The sequence below is a fragment of the Microtus ochrogaster genome, unplaced genomic scaffold (genome assembly GCF_000317375.1).
Source record: "Microtus ochrogaster isolate Prairie Vole_2 unplaced genomic scaffold, MicOch1.0 UNK20, whole genome shotgun sequence".
Lineage (NCBI taxonomy): Eukaryota > Metazoa > Chordata > Mammalia > Rodentia > Cricetidae > Microtus > Microtus ochrogaster.
Window position 1 is genome coordinate 4,043,361 of NW_004949118.1, and position 14,130 is coordinate 4,057,490.

Sequence of the window (14,130 nt, forward strand, 5' to 3'; positions counted from 1 at the left end):
ACCGCCTGGCTGGTTCTCTTTTAGGCTGGGTTGATCTAGTGTGGTTCAGGGTAGCCTTAAAAAACAGAGAGATCTCTCTGCCTCTGCCTTCGAAGTGCTGGGATTAAAGGTGTGTGCTACCTCTATGGTTAACTAGTGGCGAGCTCTGCTCTTCAGGCAAGCTTTATTGGTTAAAACACAAACAACATATCACCACAGCCTTCTTATTCTTCCTAGGAGATAAAGCCCAGCCTCTTGGAGGGAGGAGAAAGCTTCATGCAATTTACAGGGCCCAAGAAGCACAGAAAATTAGAAGTGGATTCACCAAGAGTCCTCCACAAGGTTACATAAGCAGAACAGCTGTGGAGGAAGGAGCTGCCTGTGGGCTGAGGCGCCTGCAGTTTGTGCACCAGTGATGCAGCTCGCGTGAATCATTGCCGCTACGGTGGGCTCTTCGGCGGTTTCCACCTGGGAGCCACCCAGGCTCCAGGAAAAAACTTTCCTCCGTGGTGGGTCACTAAACTAGATCTGGGTGGAATCATTCTTTGGTCTGAATCAGAACTCCATCTGGGGCAGAGGCATCTGCTCACATCTCCTCAGAAAAAGTCAAGTTGGGTGCGACAAATTGGCGATCATTTTATAGGAACACATGCCGTTAGCTCTGACGTTCTGCCGCGCGCGGCAGGCCCCTCAACAGAGTACAGATGCTAGGCACAGTCTGGCAGATTCTTCACAGGGCTGGATTTCCAAACCACACAGGAAGTGAGGACTTCCCTCTTGGAAGTATTTGGAGAATTTTGAAATGGAGCCATATCAAACATTAGCAAGGTGACTGAACCCAGAAAAGCCTCTGCCCCTTCTGTCCCTAGGGTGCTTTCTTCCTCTCTTCAGTTCCTTAGTCAGAGGCTCTGGGTCACTTTTAAAATCACGTGGTTCATTTCTGAGTCCCTGCAAATCTGGACTGGACTTCACCATGGCCCTTCAACTTTAGCGCAAGAACTGTGCCATACACGTGGCCGGAGGAGCCTCATTCTCAACAGGTTCTCATACTAACGCCGGTCAGGCGAGTATTAATAATAGAGCCACGCTGTACTTTCTTTATCATTTCTAGCTGACAGTTCTTAAGGCTCTGGGTATTTGTAAGAGTGACAGGTTGGAAGAGGCAAGGTATCTGTAGGGGTAGGAAGAAATTCAACACCCGCTTCTCAGCGTGAAGTAAAAAGCTTTCTGAATTTCCACACCACTCTGGGCCAGCTGCAGATACACAAACCGCACCGAGGGCACGCAATGCAGAGAAGGATTAGCCAGGCAGCAGGAAATCAGCTTCCTCTGCTCTCCCCGCATCCATCAGAGTTTGTTTATCGGGAGGTGATGAGCTACCAGACACCTCCCTGGATTCTGTTTTCATCTAATCACAGCTTAGCAAAACCCCCAGCAGGCGCAGTCCCCAGCCAGCAAACAATGACTTCTAACTCAATTTGGTAATTACTTCACTAATGGTGATGAGTCCATTCAGGCTGCAGCCAGCGCCATGACCGGTTCTTCCGGGGCATCCTAAGTGTTAGCTTGCATAGGAGCAGAACTTTCTGAGGATGACCTGAAATAACCTCCCCTTCCAAGTCAAATCCCTTTAAAAAAAAAAATCCTTTCCAGTCCCTGTACACGCGTACAAAGGTAGATTGCCTACAAACTCTGCAATGAAAAGGTGTGTGTGTGTGATGTAAGAGTATGATGATTCACCTTGAACTGTCAACTTCACTGGGTAGAGAAATGTCTAGATTAGTAACGTTGACGAGGGTATGTTTGCAGTGGCCACTACATCCTGTGGGCTCTGGCCTAATCAATCAATGAATTCCTAGACAAATTCAAAGACGATGGCATTATGGGAAGATAGTAGAAGACAAGAGGTGGGGGTGTAGTTGGAAGAAGTTGGTCTCTGGGGCTGTGCCCTTGGAGCTACAGCTTGCCCAGTCCTCCTGTATTGCTCTGTGCTGCCCATCCAGCACAGATGAAGGAGCGCCTCTACCATGTGCTCCAGCCACCCTGCACCATTGACTTAAGTTGATCTCACGGGTATGCTGGTGCACCAAAGTAACTAACACGTGGCACACGGGAGAAGAACTCTGCCACAGGAAACCTAGCCTGTCTCTTCCTCCGCATGCCCTCAACAGAAGGCAGGTGACAGCAGCAAGCTTCTTTCTGAGGTCCCCAGGCTCCCAGGGCCATGAGCTGTCTGCATGCTGCTTGCTCCGGTGCAGCTGCCACCCACTCTGGAGCTGCAGCACACCTACCTGCTCCACCCGCCACAGGAGTTCCTCCTTCTGACGCCCCCACTCCTGCCTCTCGCTGTCCAGACGCTCCAGCAGCTCCACCTTCTCCCGGTTCCAGTTCTTCTCCCGGTGATGGATCTGCCAACGCAGATCCATGACCAGGCCGTGGCTGTCGGCCAGCAGCTTCTGGTGGACCTCTCTCTCCTTCTTCAAGGCCCCTTTGCCCTCCGCCGAGGAGTCGAGCTCTCCCAAGCTTTTCTCTGCCTTCTCTTCCAGCTGCCAAAGAAGACAAGACTCAGGGCCACCCTCTCTGAAATCCAGCTTTGGAGGCAGAAAGCAAGCTCAGAATACCTGCACAGGATCCCGGGATGCATACGACCTAAGCCAAGCCGGTCTGATTCCATGGGAAAACAAACCAAACTTCATTTTTAAGGCCAGAATTTAGAATGTCGGATATAAAATCTCCTAGATTGTTGAGCACCGCTCTAACAGACTCCTTGGGTCTATCTCCCTCCCAGGCTCAGCCACTCTGTCTTCCGCCTCTACAGCTCTTTGTAGGTGCTACCATGCTCACGTGGTCCAGTATCTTTGGCCCCGGTGTGGGACAACAGAGGAACCCAGTATTCTTTAATAAACATTTCTCAAAGACCCGGGGGTGAAATGTAGAAACCAGAGAACTACCAAAGAGGAAACCGGTAGAAAGCAGAGAGAAACAGTATTATGCAAAGGCAGGGGCACGAGGGTGTGCACGTAGGGCTTCCTTCCTCTGGGCGCCCACGAAGCATCCTAAGTGCTTTTGGTTCCTAGAACCATCAATCACTGCACGTGATTCTCCTCGGAAACTATGCGAGGCAGGTAACGATGGGCACCTCTAAGCAGCTGAGGCAGAAATGCAGACGGGATAAATGTGCTGGTTGGTCGGCTCTTGTCAACCTGGCAGAAACTGAAACAGATCTTGGAAGAGGAAATCTTAATTAAGAAGATGCCTCTTTTAGACTGGCCTGCAAGCAAGTATGCATGGTATTGTTATGGTTGCTAATTGATGGGGGAGGAGAGGGCACAGCCCATAGTGGGTAGCGCCATGGCTAGGCTGGTTGTCCTGGGTTCCACAGGAAAGCAGGCTGAGCAAGCCATGAGGAGCAGCCCAGGAAGCAGCTCTCCCCCATGGCTTCTGTATCAGCTCCACTCTCCGGGTTCCTGCCGACTTTCTGCCCTGCCTTCTTTTCAATGACAGACAGTGATAGAGAAGTGTGGGCCGAAATTAATTCTTTCCTCCCCAAGTTGCTTTAGGTCGTGCTGTTTTACCAGAAGAGAGACCTGCCTAAGATAAAAAAATTCTAAATTTCAAAACTGAAGGCATCCTAACACACAGAAATGAAAACACACAATAACAACAAAACCCAACCCTTGCCAGGAGACCTGTCCTTCAGACCGACAGGGGAGGCTCTTTAAACAGAAGGAACATGGGACCAACACTTGATCTGTCCAGAAAACGTACTATGAACACAGCAGATATCACTATAAAACTCCTTTCTTCCATGTAAATTGATGGGAGGGGATGGGGATGAGGTTCCTAAGGGTCCTAGGTTGATGTGGGTGTTGCTTTCATTAGTTAATTAATAAAGAAACTGCTTGTCCTCATAGGTCAGAACATAGGTGGGTGGAGTAAACAGAACAGAATGCTGGGAAGAAGGGAAGTTGTTAGGCAGTCACCATGCCTCTCCTCTCTGAGACAGAGGCAATGGAGCCAGTTGCCAGGTCAGACTTGCTGAATCTTCCCCGGTAAGCCACCACTTCGTGGTGCTACACAGATTATTAGAAATGGGTTAAGCAAGATGTGAGAGTTAGCCAAGAAGAGGCTAGAGCTAATGGGCCAGGCAGTGTTTAAATGAATACAATTTGTGTGTTGTTATTTCTGGGGCTAAGCTAGCCAGGCGGCCGGGAGCCGGGCAGCAGGAACATAGCCCGCACCTCCTCACTACAAAAGGTGTGGAGGTAACAACTCCAAGGCCTGCTGGTTAGTTTTTATAATCAGCAGGGAAGAGAGACCCCCCCCCCCCCAACTGAGGAACTACCTCCATCAGGCTGGCCTGTCTGCAGGGGAGTTTTTTCTTCCGAGAGCCTAGCAGCCTGTGCTAGGTCTTAAGGATTGACTCGGCAGACTAGAAAGGCTGTGCCTTGCTTTGGTTTCCGCTATACAGAAATGCTACCATGGGCCTCACACATGCAAGGCAAGTGATTTTATTTTGAAATTGGTTCCCGTTTGTTACCAAGCATGACCTCAGACTTGGGATTCCCCCTGCCTCAGTTTTTCTACAGGTATGTGCCACCAAGCCCAGCTAAGCAAAGGCTGTCTGTCCCATGCGTTGCTGGATCCTCAGTATTTAGAGCAAGGTCTTAGTTTGGGATAGAAAAAAAAATAGAGATTTGGGCTCCACTGAAAATATCTGGGTTTTTGATTTGTATTTAAGCAGAAGGCCAAGCTGACCCTGGGATGTGTATGTTGAAGAAATGTCCTGAGCAGGCGGGGCAGAGGATGAACCCGCTGTGGTACTACCTGGCTTCTGAACTTGAGGTCCTAGCTTGTTTCCTGGCAAGGAAGGCTCTGTTCTCCCCTGAGGCTTTAATTGCAGCCAACACACTGGTGGATTTCAGGCTCCTCTGAGACAAACATACAATGTTTGAAAGTGGCTCGCATCGACACGTATGTCTTCCTTCTTACCCACACGATCCCCTGCATACTTCTGAAGGGACTTAATGGCTCCTCCTGGAAGAGCATCCTTGCACACTTCTCCCCTGTGGCTCCTGGCAGACAGGACACCAGGATGAACAGAGCATCTGGTAAGAAGCCCTCTCCTGAGCAGCCAGGAACCAAAACAGGGCCACAGTTCTATCATTTCCTAGGTTGGGCCTGACTCTGTTCCTGCCTCTTCAAGGATATGAGCCTTAAACCTCAGAAGACAGAGCAGGTGAGCTTGTGGAATCTGGTGGCAGATGGCAGCAGGGTGCCCAGGGTCGGTGAACTTGGAGGTCCCTAAGTTCATGCCACAGAACAGGTGAACCTGAGGGGTGTCAGGGGTCAGTGGTAATGCAGGTAAACTAGGGAGGTATCCTGGGTCAGGTGGTAGTGCAAGTGATCTTGAGGGGTACCTGGAGGTCATGTGGCAGAACAGTGAACATGGGGGGTCCTAGGAGAGCTATTTTCTTCAGGGTGACAGGCTCTTTTCATCTTTTATCACAACTGAGCCTGTTTACAAGGTATCTCCCTCTTAGTGGACTTTCTCCTTTCATGACTGAGCCAATCCGTATAAAGTTTTAATTACTTTATAGTTTGCCTCACAACAAAGGCTAGAAGATACATGCCACACACAGGCCTTGTTCCTGCCTTCTGACCTGACCGCACCCTGGAGCAGCAGACACTGGGTGGGGGACACCCAGAGAAACAGCTCAGCAAAGGCTGCTGCTCCCTATGGGCGGAGCCACACTCCCCAGGCTGAATGTAAATCCTCACTAGAGGTGGGTCACCTGGGCTCTCCCCATGCTGCCCCTTCTGGGCCTCGGTTTCTTTGATATAAAAGGAACATTTGACTTGACAAGGTTTCCAAGCCATGAGAGGAAACTCTTTTTCAATTATTTCCAAAATTCTAAAGGGCAGCCACCTGTTGTCTTTTCTCAGAGGGGACAGAACCGGTCTGGAGTCAGTGCGAAGGCGCACACCTTTTATCTCACCTTTTATCTCAGCGTTTGGGAAGCAGAGAAGCAGGTGAGGCTAGCCTGGTCTACATAGCAAGTTCCAGTCCAGCCTGGTCTACACAGCAAGTTCCTGTCCAGCCAGGGCTACACAGTGAGACCTTGTCTCAAAAAGAAAAAACAAAAACAAAAACAAACACCTCTACTCTGGTCTCTTGTGGTTCAAAATAGACAGCTTCACATGGCAACAGCTTCATGCTGCCAGTCCTTCATCGATATTCTTGTTTAGCACCGAGGGAGCAGACAGCACAAGGAAATACCACTGGTGAAGATGTATTCACCCTCGGGAGGGAGACTACCGTGAACAATGGAACTTAGGAGGTGAGACCCTTCAAGGACAGCCTCAAGACCGGCTCCTCTCCCTGCCCCAACCTGGTCCACAAGGGTTGCTGGATAGGGAAGAGGGGGACAGTGTTCAGGAGGGAGGCGGCTCAAGTACCTGCTCCAGGCGGCACTTAAGTACAGCCCACTCCACATCCCAGGCAGCCTTGTCGCTGGCGTACTGCTGCTGCAGCCGGAGCCGCGCATGCTCATCTTCCCGCAGCTCCGAGCGGAAGTCCTCCAGCAGGGCCTTAAGGGCCCTGAACAGCTGCTGATTTTCCGCCACCTGTGGGAACAGAGCCAATGGAACCTCACTTAGGAGTGTCTCAGTCAGTCGGGGCTGCAGCGCCTTCCAGGTTCCCTGCAGAAGGCACCTATGGGTGGGGTCTACAATCACCGAACAATGGCCAAGATGGTCCCCTCTCTGGCCAGAGAAGGCACCTATGGGTGGGGTCTACAATCACTGAACAATGGCCAAGATGGTCCCCTCTCTGGCCAGAGGCCTCCTGAGGCCAAGGCCCCTGAGCAGGTGTGTTCAGAGGCTGAACCATGGACTGGGGCTGTGGGCACCTAAGGCATGGGTGTGCTCTCAAGCCTGAGGGTTAGTTTAGAATCAAGAAGTTGCCAAAGGCCACTGGGAGCCCTTGAAGCCAGTCTGTCGGGCGACGCTGCAGGACTTCAGACACCCTGTGCTCTGAGTTGGGCTGGCTGCTGTGGTACCCATCGCTCCAGTGCAAGCTACTGAACTAGAAGTAGTCGCTGCGGGCCTACGCACTCTGGGAGACTCTGGGCGGTCAGTCTTTGACTTCTGGTAACTCAGAGACTAGGACAAAGACAAGCAAGGCAGAGAGGGAGGGAGCTTCTGAGAGCCCCTAATTAAAGCCTGAGGGGGAAATAACACTCACCTTACTCACAGGCGTGTTGCGGATTCCAAGACGCAACTCTGCCCTTATTACTGTTGGTGCTTCACATAAAAGCAATCAGACTCCAGACCCTGCCCAGTCTTTGAAGGCACACTTCAAAACTCTGATTTATGTTCTAGCGAGTGCTGGCATGGGCATTGTATCACAAAGGCTCACACGCAGCACCTGTAACCCCAGCATGGGGAGAGTAAGACCAAAGGATTGCAAGTTCCAGGCCAGCCTGGGCTATGCAGTAAGATTCTGTCTCTAGGAACTGAAGAGGAGGGGGGTGGAAAGGAAAAAGTTTGTCTGAATTCAATACTCTACACTAGTATTTACTGGTGACAAAAGGCTTAAGAGTGTGTTTGAAAACTTTGGCAGATAGGAAACTTTAAGTTCTACAGTGACTCCACCTATGTGACTATGCTTCCCCAGTCCTCACGGAGATGGAGACTCATGAACAGGAAAAACTCCACATCAGAGGTACCCACAGAAGACCTAAGTGTAAACATGAGGGCATCTGGGTAAGAAGAGCCGCTGCAATGGTCCTTTCAGAGATGCGCATCTTCAGAAGGATGTGGGGACGGCTCAAGGGTAAAGAGCACTGTTTGCTCTTCCAGTGGTCCAGGGTTTGATCCCTAGCAACCACAGGGTGGCTCACAACCACCTGTAACTTCAGTTCTAGGGATCCAGCACCCTCTTCTGGTGTGCCTGAGCAGAACACGCACACGGTGTAGGCAAATTACACATATTTGCAGGCAAATTACTCATCAGCATAAAAAAAAAACCCTCATTTTTACAAAGGATTTTCTAAAGACTATGTTTCCTGGGAGATTATTTTTCCTTTAAATCCTTAAATAAAAATCACTACCTTTGGGTTGGAAAGATGGCTCAGAGGTTAAGAGCATTTCCAGAGGGCAGGGTTCAATTCCCAGCACCCCCATGGCAGCTCACAACTGTCTATAATTCCAGCTCTGGGGAATCAGACACCTTCATACAAAATGCACATAAAGGTAAATAATTTTTTTTAAAAAAAAATCACTACCTTTTGAATCAAATGAAATATAAGTGAAAAATAACCATAATAATTTTGATCTAGTCTTTGGGGCGGTCATTCCATTCACATGGAAGAAATTGCAGTGAAGTATGTAATACACGGAGTTAACACTTCTCCGTGAACCCCACATCATATAACAGCTTGGTCTGTGATGGCTCAGCCCTGTACCACATGCCTACTAATGACATTAGAATCATGTGATGGTTCAGCCCCTGTGTCACGTGACCACTAAGGACCTTAAAAATCAAGGTTTTGCAGCCTCTTTGCAGATTGAAAATTTGCTTCCTCTGGAAGCAAAGTGGGCACTTTTTGGCATGAGCAGATATTGGATCGGATAAAAATTAAGCCTAAATATTTCTATGCGCATTTGGGTTCAAGTCACCAACATCATACCCTATGATCCCAGGACAGTATTTATTACCAGAGAATGAGCTCCAAATGACTCCAGGGGGAAGGTGGCCATGAGAGCAAGCAAACCTTGCTATCATTATCACCCAAGAGCCCTGTGTGGGTGGCAGGAAGCCAGGACAGCTTCTGCCATGAACACACAACACTTATGCCACAGGTGGGCATGGGTCTTCTAAACATCTTTTATGCAGGCACATAAATCCAGTAATGATAAGTCACCGCTACTTATCATTTCTTTTTTTAGACATTTTATTTATGTATTTTACGTGTATGTGTGTTTAGCCTGCATATATGTTGATGCACCACATGCATAGTTCATAGATGGTTGTGAGCCACCATGTGAATACTGGGAATTGGACCTGAATTCTCTGGAGGAGCAGGGTAGCTCTTAACTGCTAAGCCATCTCTCTAGTCCCTACTTACCATTTCTTATGGGCTAGGATGTGTGCTAACTTATTCATCTATATGATGAATCCTATCAATCTATCATCAATCTATCCTATCAATCTTCATGCATTTTATAGAGGAAGAACTAAAAGCTCAGGACAAACAGGTATGCCAGGGTCCCACTCTCTAGACTATAACTTAGGTTTGTCTCCACCATGGACAGACAACCCAAGGCAGAAACATTTAAAATGTCTCATTACAATGTGCCCAGTTATTTTCTTTTCATTTTGTTGGGGGAACCATCCCACCTCTGAGAAACTGTTGTCTCCTTCATTAAGGGAAATAATAACATTGGAGCCACCAAAAAAAGGTCACCATTTTATGTCTTTTCTGATGCCTTTTGCTGGGATAGATTCCAGAGTGAAAAGGTGACCCAAAGCAAAAGGTAAAAGGACAATGGATCAATCCTAGGAGGGTCTCTGTGAGTTCAAAGCCACTCAGGGCTATATAGGCATGACTTGGAGGCATAAAGATTTCTTGATCTGAAAAGTCATTTGGACACAAGAGTTTTTTTTTTTTTAAACCCTTTCATGACACAGCCTAGCTATGTAGCTTTTTGGTTTATAAATTTCAGCACAGGTTAAGTTAAATAAAACAAAACAAAAACACATGATTTCCCAAATCTCCTCAAACTGCATGGTTGATACCAATGGCTCTACTATTTCCTGTTCCTTTCATTGATGGCATTCCAGTCCTTCACAGCTCACCTCTCTTGGGTGGGACACTTCAAAAATGCAAAATGAAGGTCTGTGCTCACAGGTCACACTTTACAACAGGTTCAAGGCTGCCCTTCGGACCCCCAGATTGACAAGTGAGCCTGTGGTATATTCAGAGCAAGTGAAGCAGGGGTATGGCTAAGGTCACAGACCAAGATATGTGGGATGCAATGCCAGCCACTTTTCCAGGCTCTGAGATTTCAGAGATGTACAAATCACATGAAATTGTACGTATGGGAACAGGAAGCCACCGTGAACTTAGCCTGGCTCACCTCTGAGTCCTCCATTACCTCTGGAAATGGGCTTAATCTAAAGGTGAATGGAAAATACTGACCTGTCACTGTGGGGCGAAACACAAAAGGCCAGTCACAAAACAGAGGGGATGGCCTTTTATTGTTTCAGCTATTCCTATTTATTTCAGCTATTCACAACACAGGGGGGGTTCTGCAATGCTGAGGGAGCTGCCCTGATTACCTGACCCATGCATGCCAGTTTCCATTCCACAAAGACGAATAGGGGAGCTTTTGTGGTGTTCAAAAAAGCAAACAGATCAATTCCAGGCAGTCCTGCCTTCCCCCGCCCCGTACCTCCCCCCATTGGTAGGGAACACAAACAAGACCTTCAAATGACAGATCTGCGAATCAGCCACATTCTCCTAATGAAACCATTTGTCACTCCGGCCTTCATTGTCATGCTGAGAAGAAATTCAACATGCTTTTCTGAACCCATTATCTTTCTGCAGATGAAAGAATGGGCCCCCGAAGACGGGCCTTGGAGGTGTATTCTAGGGCGGGAGTTCTCAGGAATGACGCTCACGTCGGGCAGAAATCATTTATTTACCTTCCAGCAGGGAATGTCCCAGGGGCTCATGGCCAGGAGGGTTCTGTGTCTACCCACGAGTCCCCCAAGAAGGCAATCAGGTGGGTGAGGGGCCTCTTCAAGAGGCCCCTGTTAAGCAGATTAGACGGAGAATTACCAGCTCACAAGCTGAGAAACCAGGGCGGGCGCTCAAACACAGGGGACCACTGAAGCACTGTTGAAGAGCACCAGGAACCCCGCACCTCCCTTGTGGAAGGGACGCCGCCTAAACAGAGTGGTGGTCCATGGTGGCAGTCTAGACACGCTAATCTCATCCATGAGAAGTGCTCTTTCTAGACGTTTCTTTATCTTGGAGGAAAAATAGAGAGGCAGCATGGACAGCTAGAACACAAGGCTTCGAGGGCTAGGATTAGTTAAAGCCTGTCAGTGGAGGGAAGAAGGCCCTGAAGGTTCTAACACTGTGGCTGGACTGGGGCCCCACCAAGGACTCTGGGAGCCGGATGAATGAGGCCTTAGAGATTAATGCTAAACCACACTTCTTAAGCTATTGCTGTGAATCTTATGTTGGGAGCTCCACATCCACAGTATAAACTGTCATACCTCTGAATGTCAGAGTAACTCTATTTAAATAACTACTCTCATGCCAGTAAAGCAAGCCGTTTTCTCTCTAGCCACAGGGTCCCAGCACTGGCAACGTGAATCACCTCTGTTTCAGGCCTTGGTCTCAGGGATGACTAAGGAGCGTAGGAAATGCATACGCAGCCGATGTGAACCATACAGCCAGTTCTTCCCTGCTCAGCCTCGGCTTGACCCAGCAGCAAGGAGAGAATGAAACGGCAGACTGTGTTTAAGGTCAGTGCCATGGGACTGTGTAACTAAAGACAGGAGGCCGGAACGTGGCCACTACCGAAGTTTGCCAACCTGATGAATTTTGCTTCTGATCTGACTCAATGTGGGTCGGTACAGTTGACATTTTTTAACTTCTCTGGCTATGATAAATGTAGCTATCTACAGCACCGCACTGTGAGAATGCTCCGTAAGATACAAATGCATGACTGGGCCCGAGAAGTTTTGTTACATTTTATCACTTGCTCCTTCATCCTTGGGAAAGCCGATTGGCCTTGTTTCCCATGCGACTTATCACTCCCTGAGGTTCTCAGGGCTTTGTGGGGGGCCACGGTTCTGCTCAGAAGCACTTTAAGACACGTGGAAGGGCTCCTGCATCCAGGCTGCCCAGCCAATAACCGCACCACTCCCAGAGAGGCGAATCTTTCTAGCGGGGAATGTTCGCCCTCAGTGAGCCAGCTGTCGCTTACAGTAGGGCTCTTTAATCTCCTGTCCTCTTCCGAATGCCACTGTGCACACATTTGCTTTCATGACTGCGGCGGGCTGGCAGATTCAGTGAGCTGCAGACCTGGTTCTGCCATGCGCACTCCCCCATCAGCCCATCCTCCAGCACGCCGTTCGCAGTGGAATCTCCCATGTCTGTCTGTCCCACTTTTAAGAGTAACCACAGAAGGCAAGGGGAGACGAACATTCAAGCACTGGTGGGTGGCTCCGGCTGAGGGCCTTTTCAGTATTTCTCACCCCGGGGTAACATTTTCCACCACTGTTTAGAAAACCAGCCGTGTTGCATCTTTTCTCCCAAAGTGTTGGGATGCACACCCGGGAAATGCCCATCACGGGATCTCAGTTGTGGCAGGTCTGTCTACTGATGGGGGCCAATCACAGACACTGCAGAGGTCTAACCGGCGACGCCTCGCTTCAACACAATAAAATGCCTACATTTTAAAGCTTTGTTCACAATCTGTAACATTCTAGTTTCTAACTAGATCACTGCTGGAAAACTTATTCCATGACCTCAACTCTCCCCAGGGATTCTGGCACGCTGACGCACTTCCTGATGACTCGGAGGAGAGGCTCCTTTGAAAGTTATTATCTCCAGCCTGAGTCACATTGTTCAGGGAAAACGAAGGTGGGTGGGGTACAGACAACTGTTGGGATTTGTGTGTGAAGAGAAAGTCGCCTCCCCTTAGCCGCTCAACAAAGGCATCGCTTTCTCGCTGGAATCCGCACTAAGGCCTGGTGACAGCCATCTCCCACTTGACCCGCACCACTTTGGGCAGAGGGGACAGTCGAGAAGCAGCAGCTGCTGGACACACTGCACGAGGAATCCGGAATGGCTGTGGCTGAAAGGCTGGGCCGTGCCCAGTGCCAAACCTGTACCCTTACACCAGCAAGCAGGCAGCCAGCCTGGGGACCCCGGGCTTTCTGTAGGCGCAGAAAGTACTTGGAGAGCTACCTCAGGATCTTAAGTCTCCAAATCAAATACAGCTGCACTTTGTTATAGGAATGCAAAGTAAATAAATAAATAAAAATAATAAGATTTATGTCACCAATAGTGGGTTTGGGGGGGGGACTGGTTTTCAGGGTTTGTCTGTAGTATCACTGACACCAAACATTTAGTGATGTTTAAACCCCCCTCTCCTCTTTCCACAAATGCTATTTTCCCAAAGTATTACCATGTATTTTCATTTGGATGTGTGTTTTAAGTGGTCAAAGAGAAATGTGAAATACTTTGTACACGATGGGAATTTGAACAAATACTTCTTTATTTTTCCTTATAAACTATGTTGCCAACACAGTCCTGTTGGCAATGACAACCTGGTTAAACACCAACCAACAAGTCCTGTAAGGGTTCCATGGCTATGATAAAAAGAGTATTCTCTCTTCTTAGAAGTCTGTCTAATGAGTATATTCCTTCTGAGATCAATTTTCTGGAGCCAAGGGGGCACATACTCAATGGGTTTGACCTTACACTGGTCCTGAGTTAGGGGTTAATTAAATGAATAGATGAGCAAGGATGAACAGCCCAACCTTATCCCCGACACAGACAGGCGGTTAAGACAGTGGAGGTCTTTTCTGTACCCAGGAACTTCAACATTTGGAATAAGATGACAGAAACCTGGCCAACTAGTTTCCTTCTGTGTACAGAAGGCTAGGCTTAGAGCTAGGCACCCACCTGCCTGTTGAATGGTCCCCCATCTGCAGTCTGCAGCCGTGATCCGTGTTCACTGATCTGTACTGGAGAGCGTGGGGCATGCTCTCCCACGGGAAGGCCGCAGCCTCGCTCAGCATCGTCTTGGTCTGCTCCATCTGTCTGGTGACCGCCCTGGACACCGAGCTCAGCAAACCCAGGCACGTTCTCTGGATGTTCGCTCTGAAAGAAGCACACAAGATCATAACTTGGCTTACAACCTTTTGTTCTACAGAGTGACTTTTCCCCTGAGACAGAGTCTCATTGTGGGAGTAGGCATGACCAACCTCTGTGTGAGACCAAACTCCTGGTCTCACATGAGCCTCCCCCTCACACTGCAACTCTGTGTGGCCTGCAGGTGATCTGGTCCCCAGACTTTTCCTTGGGTGAGCCCTCACCTGCAGGTGATCTGGTCCCCAGACTT

At 49.0% G+C, this 14,130-nt stretch overlaps 1 protein-coding gene across 4 annotated transcripts in view; it reads right to left on the bottom strand.

Moving 5' to 3' along the window:
- Window positions 1-14,130, bottom strand: part of Mtcl1 (microtubule crosslinking factor 1) — a 124,509-nt gene that overhangs the window by 21,516 nt on the left and 88,863 nt on the right. For all 4 annotated transcript variants that reach the window (XM_026789483.1, XM_005367576.2, XM_013353952.2 and 1 more), the window contains 3 exons: window positions 13,692-13,889; window positions 6,439-6,606; window positions 2,271-2,525 (listed from right to left, as the gene is read on the bottom strand). In XM_026789483.1, the coding sequence (XP_026645284.1) occupies window positions 2,271-2,525; window positions 6,439-6,606; window positions 13,692-13,889 (621 nt within the window). The remainder of the gene's footprint in view (window positions 1-2,270; window positions 2,526-6,438; window positions 6,607-13,691; window positions 13,890-14,130) is intronic.